At 44.9% G+C, this 20,897-nt stretch overlaps 1 protein-coding gene across 1 annotated transcript in view; it reads left to right on the forward strand.

Annotated features, from left to right (window-relative positions):
• Positions 1 to 17,831, forward strand: part of usp34 (ubiquitin specific peptidase 34) — an 84,953-nt gene extending 67,122 nt beyond the window's left edge. The window contains exons 60-78 of the mRNA XM_069723716.1: positions 596 to 747; positions 849 to 1,002; positions 1,139 to 1,183; positions 1,696 to 1,800; positions 4,150 to 4,297; positions 4,644 to 4,948; positions 6,434 to 6,763; positions 7,277 to 7,434; positions 7,611 to 7,689; positions 9,579 to 9,705; positions 10,650 to 10,757; positions 13,640 to 13,744; positions 14,264 to 14,388; positions 14,924 to 15,047; positions 15,271 to 15,350; positions 15,434 to 15,574; positions 16,386 to 16,526; positions 16,625 to 16,781; positions 17,043 to 17,831. Of these exons, the coding sequence (XP_069579817.1) occupies positions 596 to 747; positions 849 to 1,002; positions 1,139 to 1,183; positions 1,696 to 1,800; positions 4,150 to 4,297; positions 4,644 to 4,948; positions 6,434 to 6,763; positions 7,277 to 7,434; positions 7,611 to 7,689; positions 9,579 to 9,705; positions 10,650 to 10,757; positions 13,640 to 13,744; positions 14,264 to 14,388; positions 14,924 to 15,047; positions 15,271 to 15,350; positions 15,434 to 15,574; positions 16,386 to 16,526; positions 16,625 to 16,781; positions 17,043 to 17,752 (3,294 nt within the window). The 3' untranslated portion in view covers positions 17,753 to 17,831. The remainder of the gene's footprint in view (positions 1 to 595; positions 748 to 848; positions 1,003 to 1,138; positions 1,184 to 1,695; positions 1,801 to 4,149; positions 4,298 to 4,643; positions 4,949 to 6,433; positions 6,764 to 7,276; positions 7,435 to 7,610; positions 7,690 to 9,578; positions 9,706 to 10,649; positions 10,758 to 13,639; positions 13,745 to 14,263; positions 14,389 to 14,923; positions 15,048 to 15,270; positions 15,351 to 15,433; positions 15,575 to 16,385; positions 16,527 to 16,624; positions 16,782 to 17,042) is intronic.
• Positions 17,832 to 20,897: the final 3,066 nt, after the last annotated feature.

The following is a 20,897-nucleotide window of genomic DNA, read 5'->3' on the forward strand; positions in this document are numbered from 1 at the left end:
ACGTAATAACATACATAGAAAGGAAATGTTGTTTTTATATTAAGATTCTCAAACCTATCATTTAATTCAATTTGAATTAAAGCAGCTGAGTTGAAGATAAAAAATGTCCTTGCTGAAATGGTAGTTTGTCTTTTTTTTATTCAAGCCTAAAACACTGATTTGAAAGTACATTTCTTGCACTGCAATCAAAAATCAAGTCTGTAAGTAAAAATATATGAACTGAGAATAAAACTATCTTGATTGCAAAAAAATTCAGTTTCCAGTTTTGTTGGTTTTTGGTCACAGACTTGAGACTTTTGCTTGTGTCACAAAGTTTCGGTTGCAAATCAGACCTCCGTTTGTGAATCGAAAACTTTTGTTTTGTGAATCAAAAATGTTTGGTTGCAAGTTGAGTTGGACATAATGGGTGTGGCCTTCCGTCAGGGAGGAAACAAGAGCTCCTATTGGTGGGTTTGACTTTGACCCACAGCTCGCTCCCCCCGGAAACGCTGTAGAGGAGAGCGACTGTAGCGCTCTCGTAGATGAATGATACCTGATCGATAACATGGGCTAAAACCTGTAAGAAGGAAAAAGAGTGATGAATATGCTCCCCCAGCCTCAGGTGGAGGTGCTGTCCGAGGAGGAAGGAGAGGAGGAGGACGAGGAGGAGGACATCTTGTCTCTGGCAGAGGAGAAGTATCGTCCTGCAGCTCTGGAGAAGATGATTGCCCTCATCGCTCTGCTGGTGGAGCAGTCTCGCTCTGAAAGGTCACAGATATGATGGAAGAAGGATGATCTCATCCATGTGGACTGAAATCTACTCGAGCATTCAAACAACTGGTTGTGTTTCTGTGTTCTTCTTTGAGCAGACATCTGACTCTGTCCCAGAGTGACATGGCAGCGTTGACCGGTGGAAAGGGCTTCCCCTTCCTCTTCCAGCACATCAGAGATGGAATCAACATCAGGCAGACCTGCAACCTCATCTTCAGCCTCTGTCGCTATAACAACCGGCTGGCCGAACACGTACGTCTTTGGGAACCAGAATGGGTTTAGAGTTTTGAGTGGCTGGTTGTTAATGTGCATTAGCAGCAGTAGGTCCAAACTATTTTCTAATATTAATTAATTGATTAATCTCCTGATGGGGGGGTTCTCTCTGCAGATTGTGTCGATGCTCTTCACTTCCATCGCAAAGCTGACGCCTGAGGTAAGATTACAGAGATAAAACTACTCAAATCAGCCGTCTGATACACTAAATACTCAACAGCTCTCCTGCTACTGTTCCTTCTGCTTTTGGTTTCCCAGTATTCATCTTACGTTAGAGGAAAAATAAAAGCTGGAGGCCGCTGCTCTAGTTAGGAACTGATAAAATCCTCAGAGAGCTACTTTGACCAAATGAAAGAGTCGACTCGTGTAGCTCTTGGACACGGTCACATTTATTCTCATAGCTGAGCTCCACTCAACCAGATCAATAAACTTCTTTTATGTAAATACATTGATACTTAACACACACATACTCAACCAGTAATTATACAACTTTATTTGTTTATTTTTATTGTTATTACTATCAGTAGCTCGTGAGTTACTTGTTGGAAACCCCTGCTCTAGAGTAATAAATATTATGCCGCTGTTAAAGATCATTTATGTCTATTTAAGTGTAAAGGTATAAAAAGTAATTTGACATAAACTATTTGTTCTGTTTTTTCCTCTTTCCATCAGGCTGCTAATCCTTTTTTCAAGCTGCTGACCATGTTGATGGAGTTTGCGGGCGGACCTCCCGGGATGCCCTCCTTCGCCTCCTACATCCTGCAGAGGATCTGGGAGGTAAACCCAGCTGAGAAATCCAGGATTAATCACAGTGGCAGAAAATGTCCACCTAATTTTGAACTCGTTATCATGCCAATATTTATTTTAAAAATGATTATTTATTTTTTTAAATGTGTGCCATAAATATCCTAACCACAAAACACTGGTAAAACAAGGATTATAGTGAAAGGATTTATAGTGCAATTTTCTTCCCATTTCTATTCTAGTTATTCAGCCGAATGTTTTTGGACAGTTTTGGATGAAACTTGATTTTTATGCCTTCTTTGGGTTGTCCGTCCGTCTGGCCGCTCTATTATCATAAACACGATATCTCACGAACAGCTTGACAGTTTTTCTTTAGATTTGGCACAAATGTTTACTTTGTCGCAAAGAGGCACTGGTCAGATTTTGGGGGTCAGAGTTCAAGGTTACAGTGACCTCACATTTTCCCAGACTGGAGAACGTGATATCTCAGGAACGTCTTGAAAGTCCGTCATTACATTTTTCACAAATGTTGAGTTTAACTCCAGGATGAACTGACTCGATGTCGGGATCAGATAACATCTGTCCAGTTCCTGTGACCTTAATATCTGAAGAACGTCTTGAGGGAATTTCTTCAAACTTGGCACAAACATTAACTTTGACTGAAAGATGAACTAATTATAGTTTGGCAATCAAAAGTTCAAGATCACTGTCACCTTCTGTCCCATTTTTGTGCCGTGACTCAGGAAAAGATGGAGGTTGTGACCAGGTTTTACTTTAAGTCCAATACTGACATTTATCTTTGGTCATCTTGAAAGTGTGGTGAGCGTGTAGATCTTCTGAGCTGTCTCATTTTAGAAATTATAGCTTCTTTGCAGCACCATCCATTTTGAAGACCTTATCTGTTTAGAATTGGCTTCATGGGCCCAGTTCCTGTAAAACTTTTTCTACATATATCACACAAGTCTGGACAAACATGGATGTAAACTGCAACTTTACTGACTGGCAGAGGGATACTTTTACCCCTTACTTATATTATCCATAATCTTAATAGATTTGTTTTTAATATAACAAAATGTTTATGTTAATCTACAATATTTACAACAGAAATGTCACTCTAAACTCAATAATGTTTCACTGGAAAGAAATCTGGTGTAAAATGTAAATATAAACAATGCGATGATTTATATATAAAATAAACTCATATTTAATTGAAAATAGATCAAAGACAACATATCAAATGTTGAAACGGAGAAATTGTGTTGTTTTGACACAAATATATGCTCTATCCCAGGGGTGTCAAACATACGGCCCATGGGCCGGATCCGGCTCGGCCCGACAGATGACTTTGCTAAGTGTGAAAATTACAGAAAGACATAAATTGCATTTCTATGAGAATATGGAGGTTCATGAGTACAAACATGTATTTTTTTTAATGGATCCAGTAATTGCTTCAAAAACAGCGTAAATGCGACGTCTGCTCCGGAGGCAGCAGCTCGCTGTGAGGGAATCTGCAGAGGAGAGCCGGGGCAGATAAACAGTGGGCTGATTCTGAGTTTTTGCTCTTTATGTTTCTAGTTTATTGTAGAAAGACCTTAAAATAGGGTTTATCATCCAAAAACCTTCACCAATGATTTAAACAGAGAGAAATATTGTCGTTATGTCTGCGTTATTATTCTATGATTTTACTGGTCTGGCCCACTTGAGATCAAAGTGGGCCGTATGTGGCCCCTTAACTAAAATGAGTTTGACACCCCTGTTGTATCCATAACATGGATGGAAGCAGCACATCTCAAAAAAGTTGGGAAAGGGTCAATATTTGGAGCATCATGAAATTAAAAATACCACAAGCATCAGGCAAGAATGGGACCACATTTCACTTTCAAAACTCCAGAAACCTTTTTTCTTTTGCAAGTTGATGCAGCTCAGTGGTGAACATGATCCTGGAACAACTTTATAGAGACGTGTTGCTGACATCAGATTCACAATGAGCAGATATTTTGAATGAAACAATACAATTTCTCAGTTTCAACATTTGATTTGTTGTTTGTTCTATTTTCCATCAAGTATGGTTTACATGATTTGCAAATCATCACATTGTTTTTATTTACATTTTACATCCCAAAAAGAATAATGATTTGTAAGTTATACTTTCATACTTTGTCCATTTTTATTGTGAAAGAGGCCTTAGATTAAGAAGTCACCAGAAAGCCTGCATGAGCCCATGTGATGAGGAGAAGCGTCTCGCTAGAGGTTCAGGATGTTAGGAGGCACCTTAACAAGCAATAACTCCGCCTGAAGAAATAAAATCACACAGCAAATTAACAATGTAAAATATGAAATGAGGATTATCTGATGTTTAAAACCTGCTGTGCTTTGCGTCAGGTGATCGAGTACAATCCGTCCCAGTGTCTGGACTGGCTGGCGGTCCAGACTCCCAGGAACAAACTGGCCCACAGCTGGGTGCTGCAGAACATGGAGAACTGGGTGGAGCGCTTCCTGCTGGCACACAACTACCCCCGAGTCCGCACATGTAAGAACATCAGCCTTGTTTTTAAACACATCTAAAACGCTTATCGCTGCGATGACGTCAACATAACCCAACCTCAGGTCCATAACAAACACTTTGTTTTGGCTTAAAAGTCCAAATTTGTGATGATTTTTCAGCCAGAATACATTTACCATTTATTGTCAGGATCAACAGAAGAAAGCGGACGGACTAAAAGATGAACCTGAGTCTTAATCTGATCTGACATCTGCTTTATTTGTTACTTTGAAAGTATGAATATGATGAGACGGATTAAAGGAGAATGAATAAGATGCATCAGCCGATCTGAGCTGGTTTCTGATGTGCGGTGGTTTTACGTCTCCTCCTCCAGCGGCAGCGTACCTTCTGGTCTCCCTCATCCCCAGCAACTCCTTCCGCCAGATGTTTCGCTCCACGCGCTCCCTCCACCTGCCGACCCGCGAGCTGCCGCTGTCGCCCGACACCACCGTAGTCCTCCACCAGGTGTACAACCTGCTGCTGGGGCTGCTGGGACGCGCCAAGCTGTACGTGGATGCCAGCGTTCACGGCACCACCAAGCTGGTGCAGTATTTCAGCTTCATGACCTACTGCCTCATCTCCAAGACAGAGAAGCTCATGTTCTCCGGATACTTCATGGACCTCTGGAACCTCTTCCAGGTACGGAGACACACTGTCACGTCCCTACACGTTCTTATTGCTCTCAGCTCTCTGCTGCTTCCAGCATCAGCTCCATGTGCTCCAGAAAAAAAACTCTTCAACCACCGTGATTGATTTTCCACCATTTCCATGTTGACATTTCCTCCCCGACCGTAGATCATCACTGGAGAAAGCTGGTTAAAAGTTGTGTAAATGTTGTTATCTTATTTGGTTTTAAAAATATTGAATAATAGCATTTTCAAGGGGGCGGGGCTTAGCAGGACATTGGCCGCAAATCTTTAAATATCTGTTCATAATCATCATAAATGTCGGTCGATATGTTCAGAGCGTGTTTGGGAAGAGTCCAAAGCGTAATTTGAAAAGTTCATATGTTGTGATCACAACTCTCACGTAACTGTTTCAAGGATTATAACTCAGTCGACGCATAAAATGCAGAGTTTAAGATTAAAGTGGGCGTGGCTCATTACAACAAATCTACATTTCACATTTGATACTTTACAGAAGTCAAAATAAATCTCCCGTACATCCGAGGAAGCTGAAGTTATTTCAGAACATCCTGAGCTGTGGCATCGGCTCACTGCGACCTGTCAGACGTCCAGAACTATATGTTTCAAAACGTGCAAAATCAACTGACATCTATATCTTCATGTATCTTCATTCAAACCAGCCAAATTAACAGACATTCATTGAATACTGGACATTCAATATCGTCTGTAATTTGAACTGTACATACAACATTTCCTATTTCTCCTCACGTTTGATCACATTTCAACAAAATATTTAACGACACACCAGAATCATCAGAATATGGAAATATTTTCAGGATTTTATCACCAGTATTTAGACTTTTAAAAAAACTTAATTTAAGTGTGAACAAGAAAAAGGTATTGCCTCCACGGTGTAGAAAGGTGAAGGTTGACGGTTTGAATCCTCTGAGGTCGGCTGGTCGCTGTGTTCCTCCTTTTACATTATATATATTATTATTACATTACATTATTACATTACGTTTCATTTAGCTGACGCTTTTATCTGAAGCGACTTACAACACCGATGGTTCACCATCAGGAGCAATTTTAGGGTTCAGTGTCTTGTCTCGGTTCACTCTACTGCGCTTCCTCTTCTGCTGATGGACATTTGCGTGGACTCTGATCATATTTATTATTATTATACATTTTACTTTGAGTATTTGTTATTTTTCATTTTTATATTCTAACAGTAGACCTGTCCTGCCTCGGGCCATAAATCTCTTTTCCGTGCGGCTCCGTGAAGTTTTTCCAGCAGCAGCGATGAAGCTGCTGAACGCATCAAACCACAGCAGCTCTCTTTCTGTCGTTGCACCTCGAGGAGCTCTGAAGGAACAAGAAATCTCAACATCACTTAGATATGCGTTCTGCAGTTTCCTGAATCCTCTGTTACAAACCAAAACCCGAAGAGTTAATAAACAGGACAGATTCATCACCAGTGAAAGTAACTCTGTGTTTTCAGCCCAAACTGTCTGAACCGGCCATCGCGACCAACCACAACAAGCAGGCGCTGCTGTCCTTCTGGTACAACGTGTGCGTGGACTGTCCGGAGAACGTTCGGCTGGTGGTGCAGAACCCGGTGGTGACCAAGAACATCGCGTTCAACTACATCCTGGCCGACCACGACGACCAGGAGGTGGTGCTGTTCAACCGCGGCATGCTGCCGGCCTACTACGGCATCCTGCGCATGTGCTGCGAGCAGTCGCCCGCCTTCACCCGCCAGCTGGCGTCGCACCAGAACATCCAGTGGGCCTTCAAGAACCTGACGCCGCACGCCAGCCAGTATCCCGGGGTGAGAGCTCCGTCGGCACGAACATCTTCTGTGGTTTCTACGTTTGTTTGTTTCTGGTTCAGATGTCCTGTACTGTTTTCAGGGCAGTTACACAACAGAGGAAATGACAGAAAACAAAAACACACATGCAACATGATTATTATCACAGGAAGTGATTACACATGTATTACTTTATCAGGAAGTGATTACACATGTATTACTTTATCAGGAAGTGATTACACATGTATTACTTTATCAGGAGGTGGTTAAAAGAAAATCTTTTTTTTTTGGCAATTTTACACAAAAAAACTCTTAAAACTCCACAAATTCCATCGACATTTTTGAGAAGCTTCACCACAAAATCAAACATTTCTGATCCCAACAATCACAAAAAACTGAAATCCTGACGAGACCAACAAGACAAAGAATCAAAATGACAAACAAATGATGTTGGCGTGGTCGGGAAAGAAAACCTGTGTTCATAATGTAAAGATGATGAGTGTACCTTTGGTGTTTGTGTGCTGCCCCCTGCAGGCCGTGGAGGAGCTGTTCAACCTCATGCAGCTGTTTGTAGCGCAGCGAGCCGACATGAGAGAAGAAGAAGTGGAGGATGTGAAACAGTTCAAGAAAACCACCATCAGCTGCTACCTACGATGTCTGGATGGACGGTCCTGCTGGACCACACTCATCAGGTCAGGACACACATCTACACACACACACACACACACACACACACACACGCACACACATAAAAAATAAACAACACAATTCTCGTGTTATAATTGAAAGCTTTACTATTTGCTGAATCTTTATATTCTGTATTATTATATTCTATTTTCTGAATACTGTGTGTTGCATGTTCCCCCAGTGCTTTCAGGGTTTTGCTGGAGAACGACGAAGACCGACTTCTGGTGGTCTTCAACCGAGGACTCATCCTCATGACGGAGGTATGACCAGGATCCCCTCTGACCTTTGACCTCTGACCTCCACAGGAACATGTTCATTCCTTTCAGTTTGCATGTCGCCATCATGGAACAGTCTTTACCTCCTTCTGTCAGCAGCCATGCTGGGAATGAAACTTTACCACATGTTTACAGCCTGTATAGGATTCATATACACAGCTCCAAAAAATAAAGGGAACACTTAAACAACATCCTAGATGTCAATGAATGAAATATTCCAGTTCAAATCTTGATTCATCACATAGTGGAATGTGTTGAGAACAAAATAACATCAGAATGATCAATGGAAATCAGAATCATTATCCATGGAGGTCTGGATTCAGAATCATACTCCAAATAAAAGTGGAGAAATCAGATCACAGGCTGATCCAACTTCTGTGGAGATTCCTGAAGACAAGTCCAAATGAGTCTCAGTAGTGTGTGTCCTCCACGTGCCTGTATCACTCCCTACAACGTCTGGGCATGCTCCTGATGAGACCACGGATGTTCTCCTGAGGGATCTCCTCCCAGACCCGGATCAAAGCATCGGTCCACTCCCGGACAGTCTGCGGTGGACGTGGCGTCGGCGGACGGAACGAGACGCGATGTCCCGGATGTGCCGAATTGGATTTGGGTCCGGGGGACGGACGGGCCGGTCCGTAGCGTCGACGCCTTCATCGTGCAGGAACTGCTGACACACTCCAGCCACATGAGGCCGAGCATTGTCCTGCATCAGAAGAACCCGGGACCCGCTGCACCAGCAGATGGTCTTCAACGGGTCTGAGGATCTCATCCCGGGACCTAATGGCAGTCAGGGTACCTCTGGCTAGCACACGGAGGGCTGCGCTGCCCTCCGAAGAAACGCCTCCCCAGACCGTCGCTGACCCGCCGCCGAACCGGTCCCGCTGGAGGATGTTGCAGGCAGCAGAACGTTCTCCACGGCGTCTCCAGACTCCGTCACGTCTGTCACATGTGCTCAGTGTGAACCTGCTCTCATCCGTGAAGACCGCAGGGCGCCGACGGAGAAGCTGCCGATCTCGGTGTTCTCCGGTAAAGTCCGGTCTCCCCGCACGGTGTCGGGCTGTGAGCACAGACCCCACTTGTGGACGTCGGGCCCTCGTACCGCCCTCATGGAGTCTGTTTCTGACAGTTTGAGCAGAAACATGCACATTAGTGGCCTGCTGGAGGTCATTTTGTAGGGCTCTGGCAACGCTCCTCCTGCTCCTCCTTGCACAAAGGAGCAGATAGCGGTCCCGTTGCCGGGTTGTTGTCCTCCTACGGCCCCCTCCACGTCTCCTGGTGGACCGGCCCGTCTCCCGGTATGTCCTCCGTCCTCTTGACACTGTGCTGACAGACACAGCAAACCTTCTTGCCACAGCGTGCATTGATGTGCCATCCTGGATGAGCTGCACTACCTGAACAACTTCTGTGGGTTGGAGACACCTCATGCTCCCTCTAGTGGTGAGGACACTGGCAAAATGCAAAAGGGACCAACGATCATCCAGAAAGGACGAGGACAGAGAAACGGTCTGTGGTCACCACCTGCAGAACCGTTCCTTTATAGGGTTGTCTTGATAATTGCCTCATTTCCACCTGTTTGTTCCATTTGTACAACAGCAGGTGAAACTGATCCTCAATCAGTGTTGATCCGAACTGGACACGTTGATTTCACACAAGTGGGATTGATTGGAGTTACATTGAGTTGTTTAAGTGGTCCCTTTATTTTTTGGAGCAGTATATATTACACATATATTCATATACATATATATGAATGTGTATATATGAATATATATAGGAGAATAACATTTGCATTGCAGTCCAAGATGCAGTTGATAAGAGGTGCTATCTCTCCCCCTCCCTCCCTCCCTCTCTCTCCCCCTCTCTCTCTCCCTCAGTCCTTCAACACTCTCCACATGATGTACCACGAGGCGACGGCGTGTCATGTGACCGGAGACCTGGTGGAGCTGCTGTCCATCTTCCTGTCTGTCCTCAAAGCCACGCGGCCGTACCTGCAGCGCAAAGGTGAGACATGTCTCTGCTCCTGTCTCTGCTCCTGTCTCCGCTCCTGTCTCTGCTCATGTCTCTGCTCCTGTCTCTGCTCCTGTCTCTGCTCTCACTGAGGAAACTCTACGCACATTCAGGCCGATATCTCCGTATTTAGTCTTCAGAGTGTTTTTCTGTCGGTACGTTCTACCTACGAGTCCTCCAGGTGAGACGGAGCTCCGCCTCCGATACCCAGGGGTGTGATAGGTCACAATCGTGACATCATCACAATCAGCTTCTCTTCAACTCATCTGGCTTCAAGATCACAGCTGACTTCTGCATCATCTTCAACATGGGGCTGAAATTACCCCCGAAGTCATGAGCTCACATACAAGCCACAAAACATCCACATCATTTTTAGCAAGATAAATAATTCATGTTCTTCATAAGCAATAATAAAAAGGTTGTGGGGAAAATATGTGCGAAATTGTAACTGAATAATATAACAATGATATTTATGGTCATACAGTGTCCAACAAACATGGTTCAGATATCACCAGATTCTACACAACTATAAAGAGATATCTCTACTGACGATACTTCATGGGGAGATACATGTGTAAACATAACATAAGACTAATATGATAAATGTGTAGGTATGAATAAGCTGTTCCCAGGAATCAAGCATTTATTTATTTAATATGTTACACATGTTGCCTGACAATGAACAATGACTTTATCATCTCTTAATTTTAATTCATAATGTACAGAAAATAGTTTATTAGATTAATGAAACTACACGATACATAAAACTGCAGTGATCATTAATCGGCCTCAAAAATCCTGATTGGAGCACCTAACCTGAAAGTGGGTGAATCTGGAGTCTTCGGGGTTTTGGAGCGTCTGAATCACACTACTGGTCCAGATGTGGGTTTTCACGCTCATGTTCAGCAGTTTTTTCTTTCTTCTTTTTTCTCACCCAGATGTGAAGCAGGCTCTGATCCAGTGGCAGGAGAGGATCGACTTCGCCCACAAGCTGCTCACCCTCCTCAACTCCTACAGTCCTCCTGAGCTCCGCAACGCCTGCCTGGGTACCATTCATGTTTACAGCATTTCAGCATCTGTGATGGTACAGGGATGCATTAGTGCACATGGCATGGGTAGCTTGAACATCTGGAAGGAAGCATTAATGCTGAATGAGATATTCAGGTTTTGGAGCAACATATGCTGCCATCCAGACAACGTCTCTTTCAGGGAAGGTCTTGTTTATTTCAGCAGAACAACGTCCAACCACATTCTGCACGTATTCCAACAGCATGGCCTAGTTAGGAATGTGGGCAGATCATTAATGATGTGGGAGGATCATTAGTGATGTGGGTGGAGCATTAATGATGTGGGTGGAGCATTAGTGATGTGGGTGGAGCATTAGTGATGTGGGCGGATCATTTAATGTGGGTGGATTATGTCGTGATGTGGGCGGAGCCTTTAGTGATGTGGGCGGATCATTAATGATGTGGGTGGAGCATTAGTTATGTGGGTGGATCATTAATGATGTGGGTGGATCATTAATGATGTGGGCGGATCATTTAATGTGGGCGGATTATGTCGTGATGTGGGCGGAGCCTTTAGTGATGTGGGTGGATCATTTGGTGATGTGGGTGGAGCATTAGTGATGTGGGTGGAGCATTAATGATGTGGGTGGAGCATTAATGATGTGGGCGGATCATTTAATGTGGGCGGATTATGTCGTGATGTGGGTGGAGCCTTTGGTGATGTGGGTGGAGCATTAGTGATGTGGGCGGATCATTAATGATGTGGGCGGATCATTAATGATGTGGGCGGATCATTAATGATGTGGGAGGATCATTAGTGATGTGGGTGGAGCATTAGTGATGTAGGTGGATCATTAGTGATGTGGGTGGATCATTAATGATGTGGGCAGATCATTAATGATGTGGGAGGATCATTAGTGATGTGGGTGGAGCATTAATGATGTGGGTGGAGCATTAGTGATGTGGGTGGAGCATTAGTGATGTGGGCGGATCATTTAATGTGGGTGGATTATGTCGTGATGTGGGCGGAGCCTTTAGTGATGTGGGCGGATCATTAATGATGTGGGCGGATCATTAGTGATGTGGGTGGAGCATTAGTGATGCGGGTGGATCATTAGTGATGTGGGTGGAGCATTAGTTATGTGGGTGGAGCATTAGTGATGCGGGTGGATCATTAGTGATGTGGGTGGAGCATTAGTTATGTGGGTGGATCATTAATGATGTGGGTGGATCATTAATGATGTGGGCGGATCATTTAATGTGGGCGGATTATGTCGTGATGTGGGCGGAGCCTTTAGTGATGTGGGTGGATCATTTGGTGATGTGGGTGGAGCATTAGTGATGTGGGTGGATCATTAATGATGTGGGTGGAGCATTAATGATGTGGGCGGATCATTTAATGTGGGCGGATTATGTCGTGATGTGGGTGGAGCCTTTGGTGATGTGGGTGGAGCATTAGTGATGTGGGCGGATCATTAATGATGTGGGCGGATCATTAATGATGTGGGCGGATCATTAATGATGTGGGAGGATCATTAGTGATGTGGGTGGAGCATTAGTGATGTAGGTGGATCATTAGTGATGTGGGTGGATCATTAATGATGTGGGTGGAGCATTAGTGATGTGGGCGGATCATTAATGATGTGGGCGGATCATTAGTGATGTGGGCGGAGCATTAATGATGTGGGTGGAGCATTAATGATGTGGGTGGATCATTAATGATGTGGGAGGATCATTAGTGATGTGGGTGGAGCATTAGTGATGTGGGTGGATCATTAGTGATGTGGGTGGAGCATTAATGATGTGGGCGGATCATTTAATGTGGGCGGATTATGTCGTGATGTGGGTGGAGCCTTTAGTGATGTGGGTGGATCATTTGGTGATGTGGGTGGAGCATTAGTGATGTGGGCGGATCATTAATGATGTGGGCGGATCATTAATGATGTGGGAGGATCATTAGTGATGTGGGAGGATCATTAGTGATGTGGGCGGATCATTAATGATGTGGGAGGATCATTAGTGATGTGGGTGGAGCATTAGTGATGTGGGCGGATCATTAATGATGTGGGAGGATCATTAGTGATGTGGGAGGATCATTAGTGATGTGGGCGGATCATTAATGATGTGGGAGGATCATTAGTGATGTGGGTGGAGCATTAGTGATGTGGGCAGATCATTAGTGATGTGGGCGGATCATTAGTGATGTGGGTGGATCATTAATGATGTGGGTGGAGCATTAATGATGTGGGAGGATCATTAGTGATGTGGGCGGATCATTAGTGATGTGGGTGGATCATTAATGATGTGGGTGGAGCATTAATGATGTGGGAGGATCATTAATGATGTGGGAGGATCATTTAATGTTGTGGGCAGATTATGTCGTGATGTGGGCGGAGGCTTTAGTTATGTGGGCGGAGCATTAGTGATGTGGGAGGATCATTTAATGTTGTGGGCAGATTATGTCGTGATGTGGGCGGAGGCTTTAGTTATGTGGGCGGAGCATTAGTGATGTGGGCGGAGCAGTCGTAACTGCCAAAGAAAAACTCCCATTTAAAATAGTGAGAATCATCAAAATGAACAATATCCATTCATGTTCCTCCCTCACTTTAATTACAGGAAACTCAAGAAGCAATTTACATTATTTCAGCCAAAAAAAGGAATGCTGAAACCTTTGAATCATGTCTCATCTTTATGTCTTTATATTGATTTATGTATCAACAAACTCCATCGTAACGAGAGTACCTCAGACTGATGGATGTTCGGGCGGTCTGAAGAATACAGGAGTTCCATCTGAGCACAAATAGCATTAATAGATATGATAGAAAAGTCAAATAGATCCCTGGACTCCGTTTTTCATCTGGTATTTCCTGATGAAGCTCTGAGGTTTGCAGTCCTGTGATGTGTTCTTCTGCTTGTTCCAGATGTACTGAAGGAACTGGTTCTGCTGAGTCCACACGACTTCCTTCACACTCTGGTCCCGTTCCTACAGCACAACCACTGCACCTACCACCACAGCAGCATCCCCAGTGAGTCACTGCTGATCGATCATCCCCAGTAGTTTGTGTACAGATGTGTGTCTGTCTACTCAGTGTTGGGTACATACTGTATAAACATCTCATCTCTGTCTTCATTTATATTCTGGAAAAGGACATTTCAGAGAATTTGATCAAAAAAATGTCAAGTTCTGGAATATCAGGCAGTTTTTTTTTTTACTTGTTTATATTTTAGTTTCCATTTATCCAAATAATAATAATAATATTTTCCATGTGTGTAACGTTAGTTATTGTCTGTTTGGTAGCGTGAGTGACAGACGCTGGAAATGCAGCTGATGAGGCTGCGAGCTAATTAGTGTTGTTGTTGGATGAATTCTTGGCCTGTTATTGTTTAGACGTGTGTTTCATTGGTTTTAATATGAAGCGTGCGTCAGCCTGCTTCAGATCTTTAGTCCGTGACACTGATTGATTTGGACCTTGGACCTGCGGTGTGAAGCCGGTCTGAATGTTGAGTTCCTGAGACGCTCTCTCTCTCTCTCTCTGTGTGTGCAGTGTCGTTCGGCCCCTACTTACCCTGCAGAGAGAACATCAAGCTGATGGGAGCCAAGAACAACATCCGGCCCCCGAGACCGGAGCTCAACATGTGTCTGCTGCCCTCGTTGGTGGAGAGCGGAAAGGTCCGGTCCAATCAGAGAGAGCTTTACTGACGCTTCATCTTTCATGAAGCTCCTTGAAGCTGCTGTCTGAACATCAAAGAAACTGTTGTAGCTGAGCTGCATGCTGACGGAGAACTCTGTGTGTCTCTGTGTGTCTGTCTCTGTGTGTCTCTGTGTGTGTCTGTCTCTGTGTGTCTCTGTCTCTGTGTGTCTGTCTCTGTGTGTCTCTGTGTGTGTCTGTCTCTGTGTGTCTCTGTCTCTGTGTGTCTGTCTCTGTGTGTCTCTGTGTGTGTCTGTCTCTGTGTGTGTGTGTCTCTGTGTGTCTCTGTCTCTGTGTGTCTGTCTCTGTGTGTGTCTCTGTGTGTCTCTGTGTGTGTGTCTCTGTGTGTGTCTCTGTGTGTCTCTGTGTGTGTGTCTCTGTGTGTCTCTGTGTGTCTGTCTCTGTGTGTGTCTCTATGTGTCTCTGTGTGTCTCTGTGTGTCTGTCTCTGTGTGTGTCTCTGTGTGTCTCTGTGTGTGTGTGTGTGTGTCTCTCTCTGTCTCTGTGTGTCCCTCAGGGTAAGGACGAGGTGTATGACCGGATGCTGCTGGATTACTTCCTGTCGTATCATCAGTTCATTCATCTTCTGTGTCGTGTTGCGATCAACTGTGAGAAGTTCACCGACACGCTCGTCAAACTAAGTACGTGTTTGTTTGTTTGTTAAAATACGTCTTTTATTTTTAATAAAACATAAATTGGTACTTTTCAGGTCCCTTTCCTGTAGTGCATGGTATTATGGGATGTCATACTCTGAAACATAAGACAGCAAGTGTTTAAACAGAGCAATGAGGAAGGATCCAGATGATTAGTATGAATAAGATCATTGATCCATAACTCATGAGGAACGCTGCGTGTCTCCGTCAGGTGTGTTGATAGCATACGAAGGACTTCCTCTTCACCTGGCGCTCTTCCCCAAACTGTGGATGGACCTGTCTCAGTCTCAGGTAGCGCCGGTCTCAGCGGTCCGTGATGATCCAGGTGTTGTCAGAACCGCTGGATTCTCACGTGGTTGTTTGTTCTCCGTCAGTCCGTTCTGGCTAAAACCTGCGTGAAGCTGCTGGTGGAGGATCCGGCCTTCAGCGAGTACATCAAGTGCATCCTGATGGACGAGCGGACGTTCCTGAACAACAACGTGGCGTACTCCTTCCTCACCTGCTTCCTGCACAAGGTAACGCTGTGACCCCGCCTCCGGCAGCTCGGCCACGCCTCGCTTCTTCCGCTCGCTTCACTTTTCTCCACATTTCCTAAAAACTTGCTGTTCATCGTTACATTACTGAGAGATTTGTAGTCCGATGCCAAGTGGTGTTCATTTAAAGTCCTGAGAGTCAAAGGAATCTGTTTCCAGGAAGATGAATTCCCCGACTGGAAGTTGGCCAGAACCATATGTGGAAGTGGACCTGCTCAGACGGGGAACGTTCCAGCGTGGTTGTGGGTTTCTTGAGGAACTGATCATTGAGACCAGTTCACGATCTATTTTTCACCACGTCCTTTCATCTGGACTAAATTCTGCACGACTCTCTGAACTCACTTTCTTGGTTGTTTGTAACTCATTTCTTAAGAAATCACACAAAGATTCCAAGAAATCAGATGAAATTACTGACGTGTAAAACAAATGAAAACAGGAGTGAATATTGTCTTTTTTCCAGATTATAATATGACGGCTCGAAGAGCTTCGTCTACAAAATAATGAAAGACAGAAAGCTGGGAGGGTTTTTGCGAGTCGTGCGTATCATAATTGTTCAGCAGGTTGAAGCAGTGAAACGTTGAAGTGGAAACAGCTGAGCTGGAGATTGATGTGAATCTGTGGATTTTGTCTGCTCAGCACATCTGCAGCGTGTTGTTGTGTTCGTCAGAGACGAAGCACGTTCAGCTTTGAAAGAAAAGTTCAGGAGTTAAACGTTTGACTTGAAGTGGGAGAAATCTGGAGGAACAATCGTCATAGCGATGCTTACAGTGTGTGTGTGTGTGTGTGTGTGTAGGTCCAGGTTCTGTCCGGTCCCAGCTGCTCCAACCTGATTGGTGTTCTGGTGACCAACCTGCTGAGTGAACAGAGCAGCCTGCAGCCGGAGCTGGCAGCTCACCGTGTGGAACTGAACAAGACCAGCAGCCTGCTCAACGCTGTATGAACACACACACACACACACACACACACACTCTCTCTCTCTCTCTCTCTGTCTGCTCTTGTCCAGATGTTTTCATCCTCCTCCTCCATGTTCAGGACTTGCGAGCGTTGGCGCTGCTGCTATCGGTCCATCCTCCGCAGGCCGTCGACCCGGCGCTGAGCCCGGCGCTGCAGGAGCTGCTGGCTCGCTGTCATGTCTGTGTTCAGCAGCGCAGCACTCTGGAGCTGGAGGCTAAGGACCACAAGTCCAAAGGTACAACACACACACACACACACACACACACACACACACACACACACACACACACACACAGAGACACACACACATACATACACTGGAGCTGCTGCAGCAGGTGACTGATAGCTGTCCGTCTTCCTCCTCTGATGTCACCAATAACTCTCTGTCTCTGTGTGTGTCTGTCTGTGTGTGTGTGTGTGTGTGTGTGTGTGTGTGTGTGTGTGTGTGTGTGTGTGTGTGTGTGTGTGTGTGTGTGTGTGTGTGTGTGTGTGTCAGCTGAGGATGAAGGTGCGACCCCGGTGAAGCGTCGGAGGGTGAACAGTGATGACGACAGAGCTGGAGAGGCTCTGCTCTGCGTGGCCTCCACCTCCTCCTCCTCCCTCCCCCCCTGCGCTGAGTCCAAGCCCGACCACCAGGAGGCGCTGACGCCCACCAGCACCTCGGACACCGAGACGCGAGACTCCTCGTCTCTGATCGACCCGGGCACCGAGCAGGACCCTCCCTCTCCTGACCCCGCCCCCGCGTCCTCCGGAAACCTGGACTCTTCCCCCAAAGAGGAGAAGATGGAGGCCTCCTCGTCGTCGTCCTCCTCGTTCTCGTCGTCGTCCTCCTCCCTGCTGCAGGAGGTGGGGGAGAGGTTTGCTCAGGGGGAGGAGCCTGAGCTGCCGCAGCACGTGGCGTCGGGCGAGGAGCAGGAGGAGGAGACGGAGCAGCGGGAGGGGAGGAGGGGGGAGGCAACGTCCGCCTCCTCTGAGGAGTTGAAGGAGGAGAAAGAGACGGGCTCTAAGACCACCAGCATCTTGGCCACGCCCCTCTCAGAGGACCTCGGGTTGGTGGGGGAGGGGCCAGACGGCCACGCCAACCCCTCACAGATGTTTGCGAGCACCAGCCCCCCCCCCGACATGCTCGACATGCTGTACAGGACGGTGGAAGCCACCATCGCCATAGTTACCAAACTGTCTGTCAAAGGCACGCCCTCTTCATGACATCATCAACTCACAGCTGCCATGAGATACCCCCCTCCCCCCCCCTCTCTTTTTTTCAACTTTTCCCTGTTTTTTGGTTTCTTCTTCTTCTGCTGTTTCTGTGCTGCTGTTCGTTGCCTTCTGCTGATGTTTAGTTGGTCAGGTGTTGCAGCTTCATTGGCTCCCGCCGTTTTAGTTTCGGTCTATTAATCCGTGCACAGCCGACCACCTACCGGACAAATACAAGAAAAAAGAAAGTCGGAAAAGCTAGAGCACATTTTTTTCAAAGGGCAAAAAAAGGTTTTGTTGTTTTTTGTGTGCGTGTTTTATACTGATCTGAATTTGTTTTGGAAAGTGATTTTAATTTGAGGTTTGCTGTAATGGGGAAAGGTTTCTAAAACTTTTGTCTCCTCTGTATGTAATTTAATTTTATTGTATTTTTACTGTGTATAAAAATGGTCGTTCTATGTGCCAGTTTTGTACTTTATGAACGCGGCAAAAGAAAGTTGCCGAGTTTTTCTGTGGTTTAATTATCCAGAAACTAAAGTTTACCTGTAAATTAAGAGAACCACAAGAAACTTGATTCTGTAAAGAATCCTCTCTAGTCATAGCCTGAAGGTGTAAATGAAAACTATATAAATATATATATAAATATCTTTATATATATATATATATGAATATATAAAAGCGGTGCTTTATTTGACTGTGGTTGAAATAAAGCCCCCGTGTTGGACCAGCTGGAGCTTTTATTTTCTTTACTGAATGACATTCCATAATCTATTGTTCATTTTCGCTTCTTCTGCTGTGTTCTGATTTTCCTCCGATTTTATTTTAATACACAATAAATTAATAAAAACATTTTTAATATGAACAATTATAAACGGATATCAATGTAAAGCTGTGAGGTTTGTTTTTTGTCTCCGTTCACGCTGCATCATTTCAAAAAGAAAAAAGAAAGCAGGTTGTGAACTTTCTGTTCAGCATCATCGGAGCCGGACAGGAAGCTGGAAGGTGCAACGAGGACAGAAGAGTCAATCATGTCACAGGAGACACTTCATACCTTCAGACAGGAAGACATGTCCATCAGAGGCAGACAGAGGACGCTGCGTCTGCCGGAGAAGGAAGGGACGAGGAGAGTCGGCAGGTTAGTGGGGATGAGGGCGGGGCGGGGGGGGGGGGTTAAAGACCGTAACGAAGACGTACTTCTTCCATCAGCAGCGTAACTAAGGATGTTCAAAGAGAAACGAACAGGAGACGATCAGAACGAAGTCCTGCCGATCGATCAGCTGTTTACAGGAGTTCATTTGGAACAAGGAAGAGAAATTCATGTGTCACACGTTTCCTGAGGTTTCAAACATCCTTCCACCTTAAACATCAACTTCCTGTGTCACGGCGAGACATCCAACTTTGCCGCATCGTCACGGCGACGCCCATTGACAAAGTCGCATGAACTTCCCAACATATCATCATGAATGTCTGAAGTCTATTCTGACCCGACTACGTTCATGTGGTCAACCAGCTCCACGTAGCATTAGAAACTAAAATGATCCAAAAGTCCAACTACAGCACGTCGTCTGTAGTTGGACTTTTGGATCATTTTATAGACGACATTAAAGAAGTATGATTTGCGTCCAGCTTGTCGTCTCACAGTCTAAAGGTCCCGGGTTCAATTCCCACCTGAGACTTTCTATATGGAATTTGCATGTTCCTACAAAACTAATAACCTGAAAGTAAAGTTTGTTGTCCACAATAAGGATGACTGACTTATGCATGTTGTCCATAATGTAAAACATTACATTCAAGCAAGAACATGCGATCCTCCACACGAAGTTCCAGACCCTCTATCGAACCCAGAAGCTCCTGATTGTGAGAAGACAACGCTGGCTTGGAACTTCAACATTTCTGCTGCTTTTATTGAATGCTCTTCTGACTTATATGACCTTTAAACATGTTATTGAAGAGTGATCAACGGTTTAAAATGTTTAAAAGTCATATAAGTAATATAAGTCAGACAAACATGCAATAGAGGCAGCACAACTTTGCAGTTGCTAGCGTTGTCATCTCACAGTCAGGAAGTACTGGGTTCGATCAGGGGCTTGGAACTCTGTCTGTGGAGGATTGCATGTTCTTGCTTGGAGTGTGACTTTGTCACAATTACGACTACATGATGTTTGTTTTACATCATGGACTATATGCATGATAACATGCATAAGATAGTCATCCATGTTTTGGACGACATATTTGACTTTTAGATTATTACTATGCAGGAACATGCAAATTCCACGTCAAGTCCCAGGCGGGGATCGAACTACGAACCTTTAGACTGAGACGACAACGCTGACAACTGCACTGTTGTGTTGCCTGATGCAAGTTGAACTGAAGTCATATTTATAGCATGTCGTCCAAAAAGTGATAAAAACCAGTTACAAATCTGAAATTGTTGGAAATTTGGAAGTTGTAAATTCATTTTTTTTCCAGTTTTCAATTACATGTAATACAATTACATTGTATGAGGGTTTTTTATACTTTAGACAACATGAGCTTTTTTGGACCCGACATGCATGGCTTCAGCGGGAATCGAACCAATGACCTTCTGACTGAGAGGCACCAGCACTCGGTGACTTTAAGTGTGAATACCAACTTTCATGAGTTTTTGAAGATGATAAAGCCTCCAAGAATGCAGTTGAGAGAGAGAGAGAGAGAGAGAGAGAGAGAGAGAGAGAGAGAGAGAGAGAGAGAGAGAGAGAGAGAGAGAGAGAGAGAGAGAGAGAGAGAGAGAGAGAGAGAGAGAGAGAGAGAGAGAGAGAGAGAGAGAGAGAGAGAGAGAGAGAGAGAGAGAGAGAGAGAGAGAGAGAGAGAGGAGGAGAAAAATAAGGCACGAAAAGAGTAATAATCTTCTGAATAAAACCGGGCTTTCACACCTCCGGTGCTCCTGATAAAGAAGCCAGTGATTCAGAGTCTGACGGCTGGACGGAAGGAAACTTTGTTAGCTTACAAAACACCGAATGTGAACATGTTGAACTTTAACAGCGCGCACAGCGAAATGATGTTTACATCACATGAACCTTCCAGAAGTTCTTTTTTATCGCCCCAAAATAAACTTGGGATTCTATTATGAGCTAAATCCACCTTTAATCATCCTAAACTGTCCTTTGAGTCCTTTTAA

This window comes from Brachyistius frenatus, unplaced genomic scaffold (genome assembly GCF_029030835.1).
Source record: "Brachyistius frenatus isolate BFR_SWC_R1_liver_20210118 unplaced genomic scaffold, ASM2903083v1 Contig_342, whole genome shotgun sequence".
Lineage (NCBI taxonomy): Eukaryota > Metazoa > Chordata > Actinopteri > Embiotocidae > Brachyistius > Brachyistius frenatus.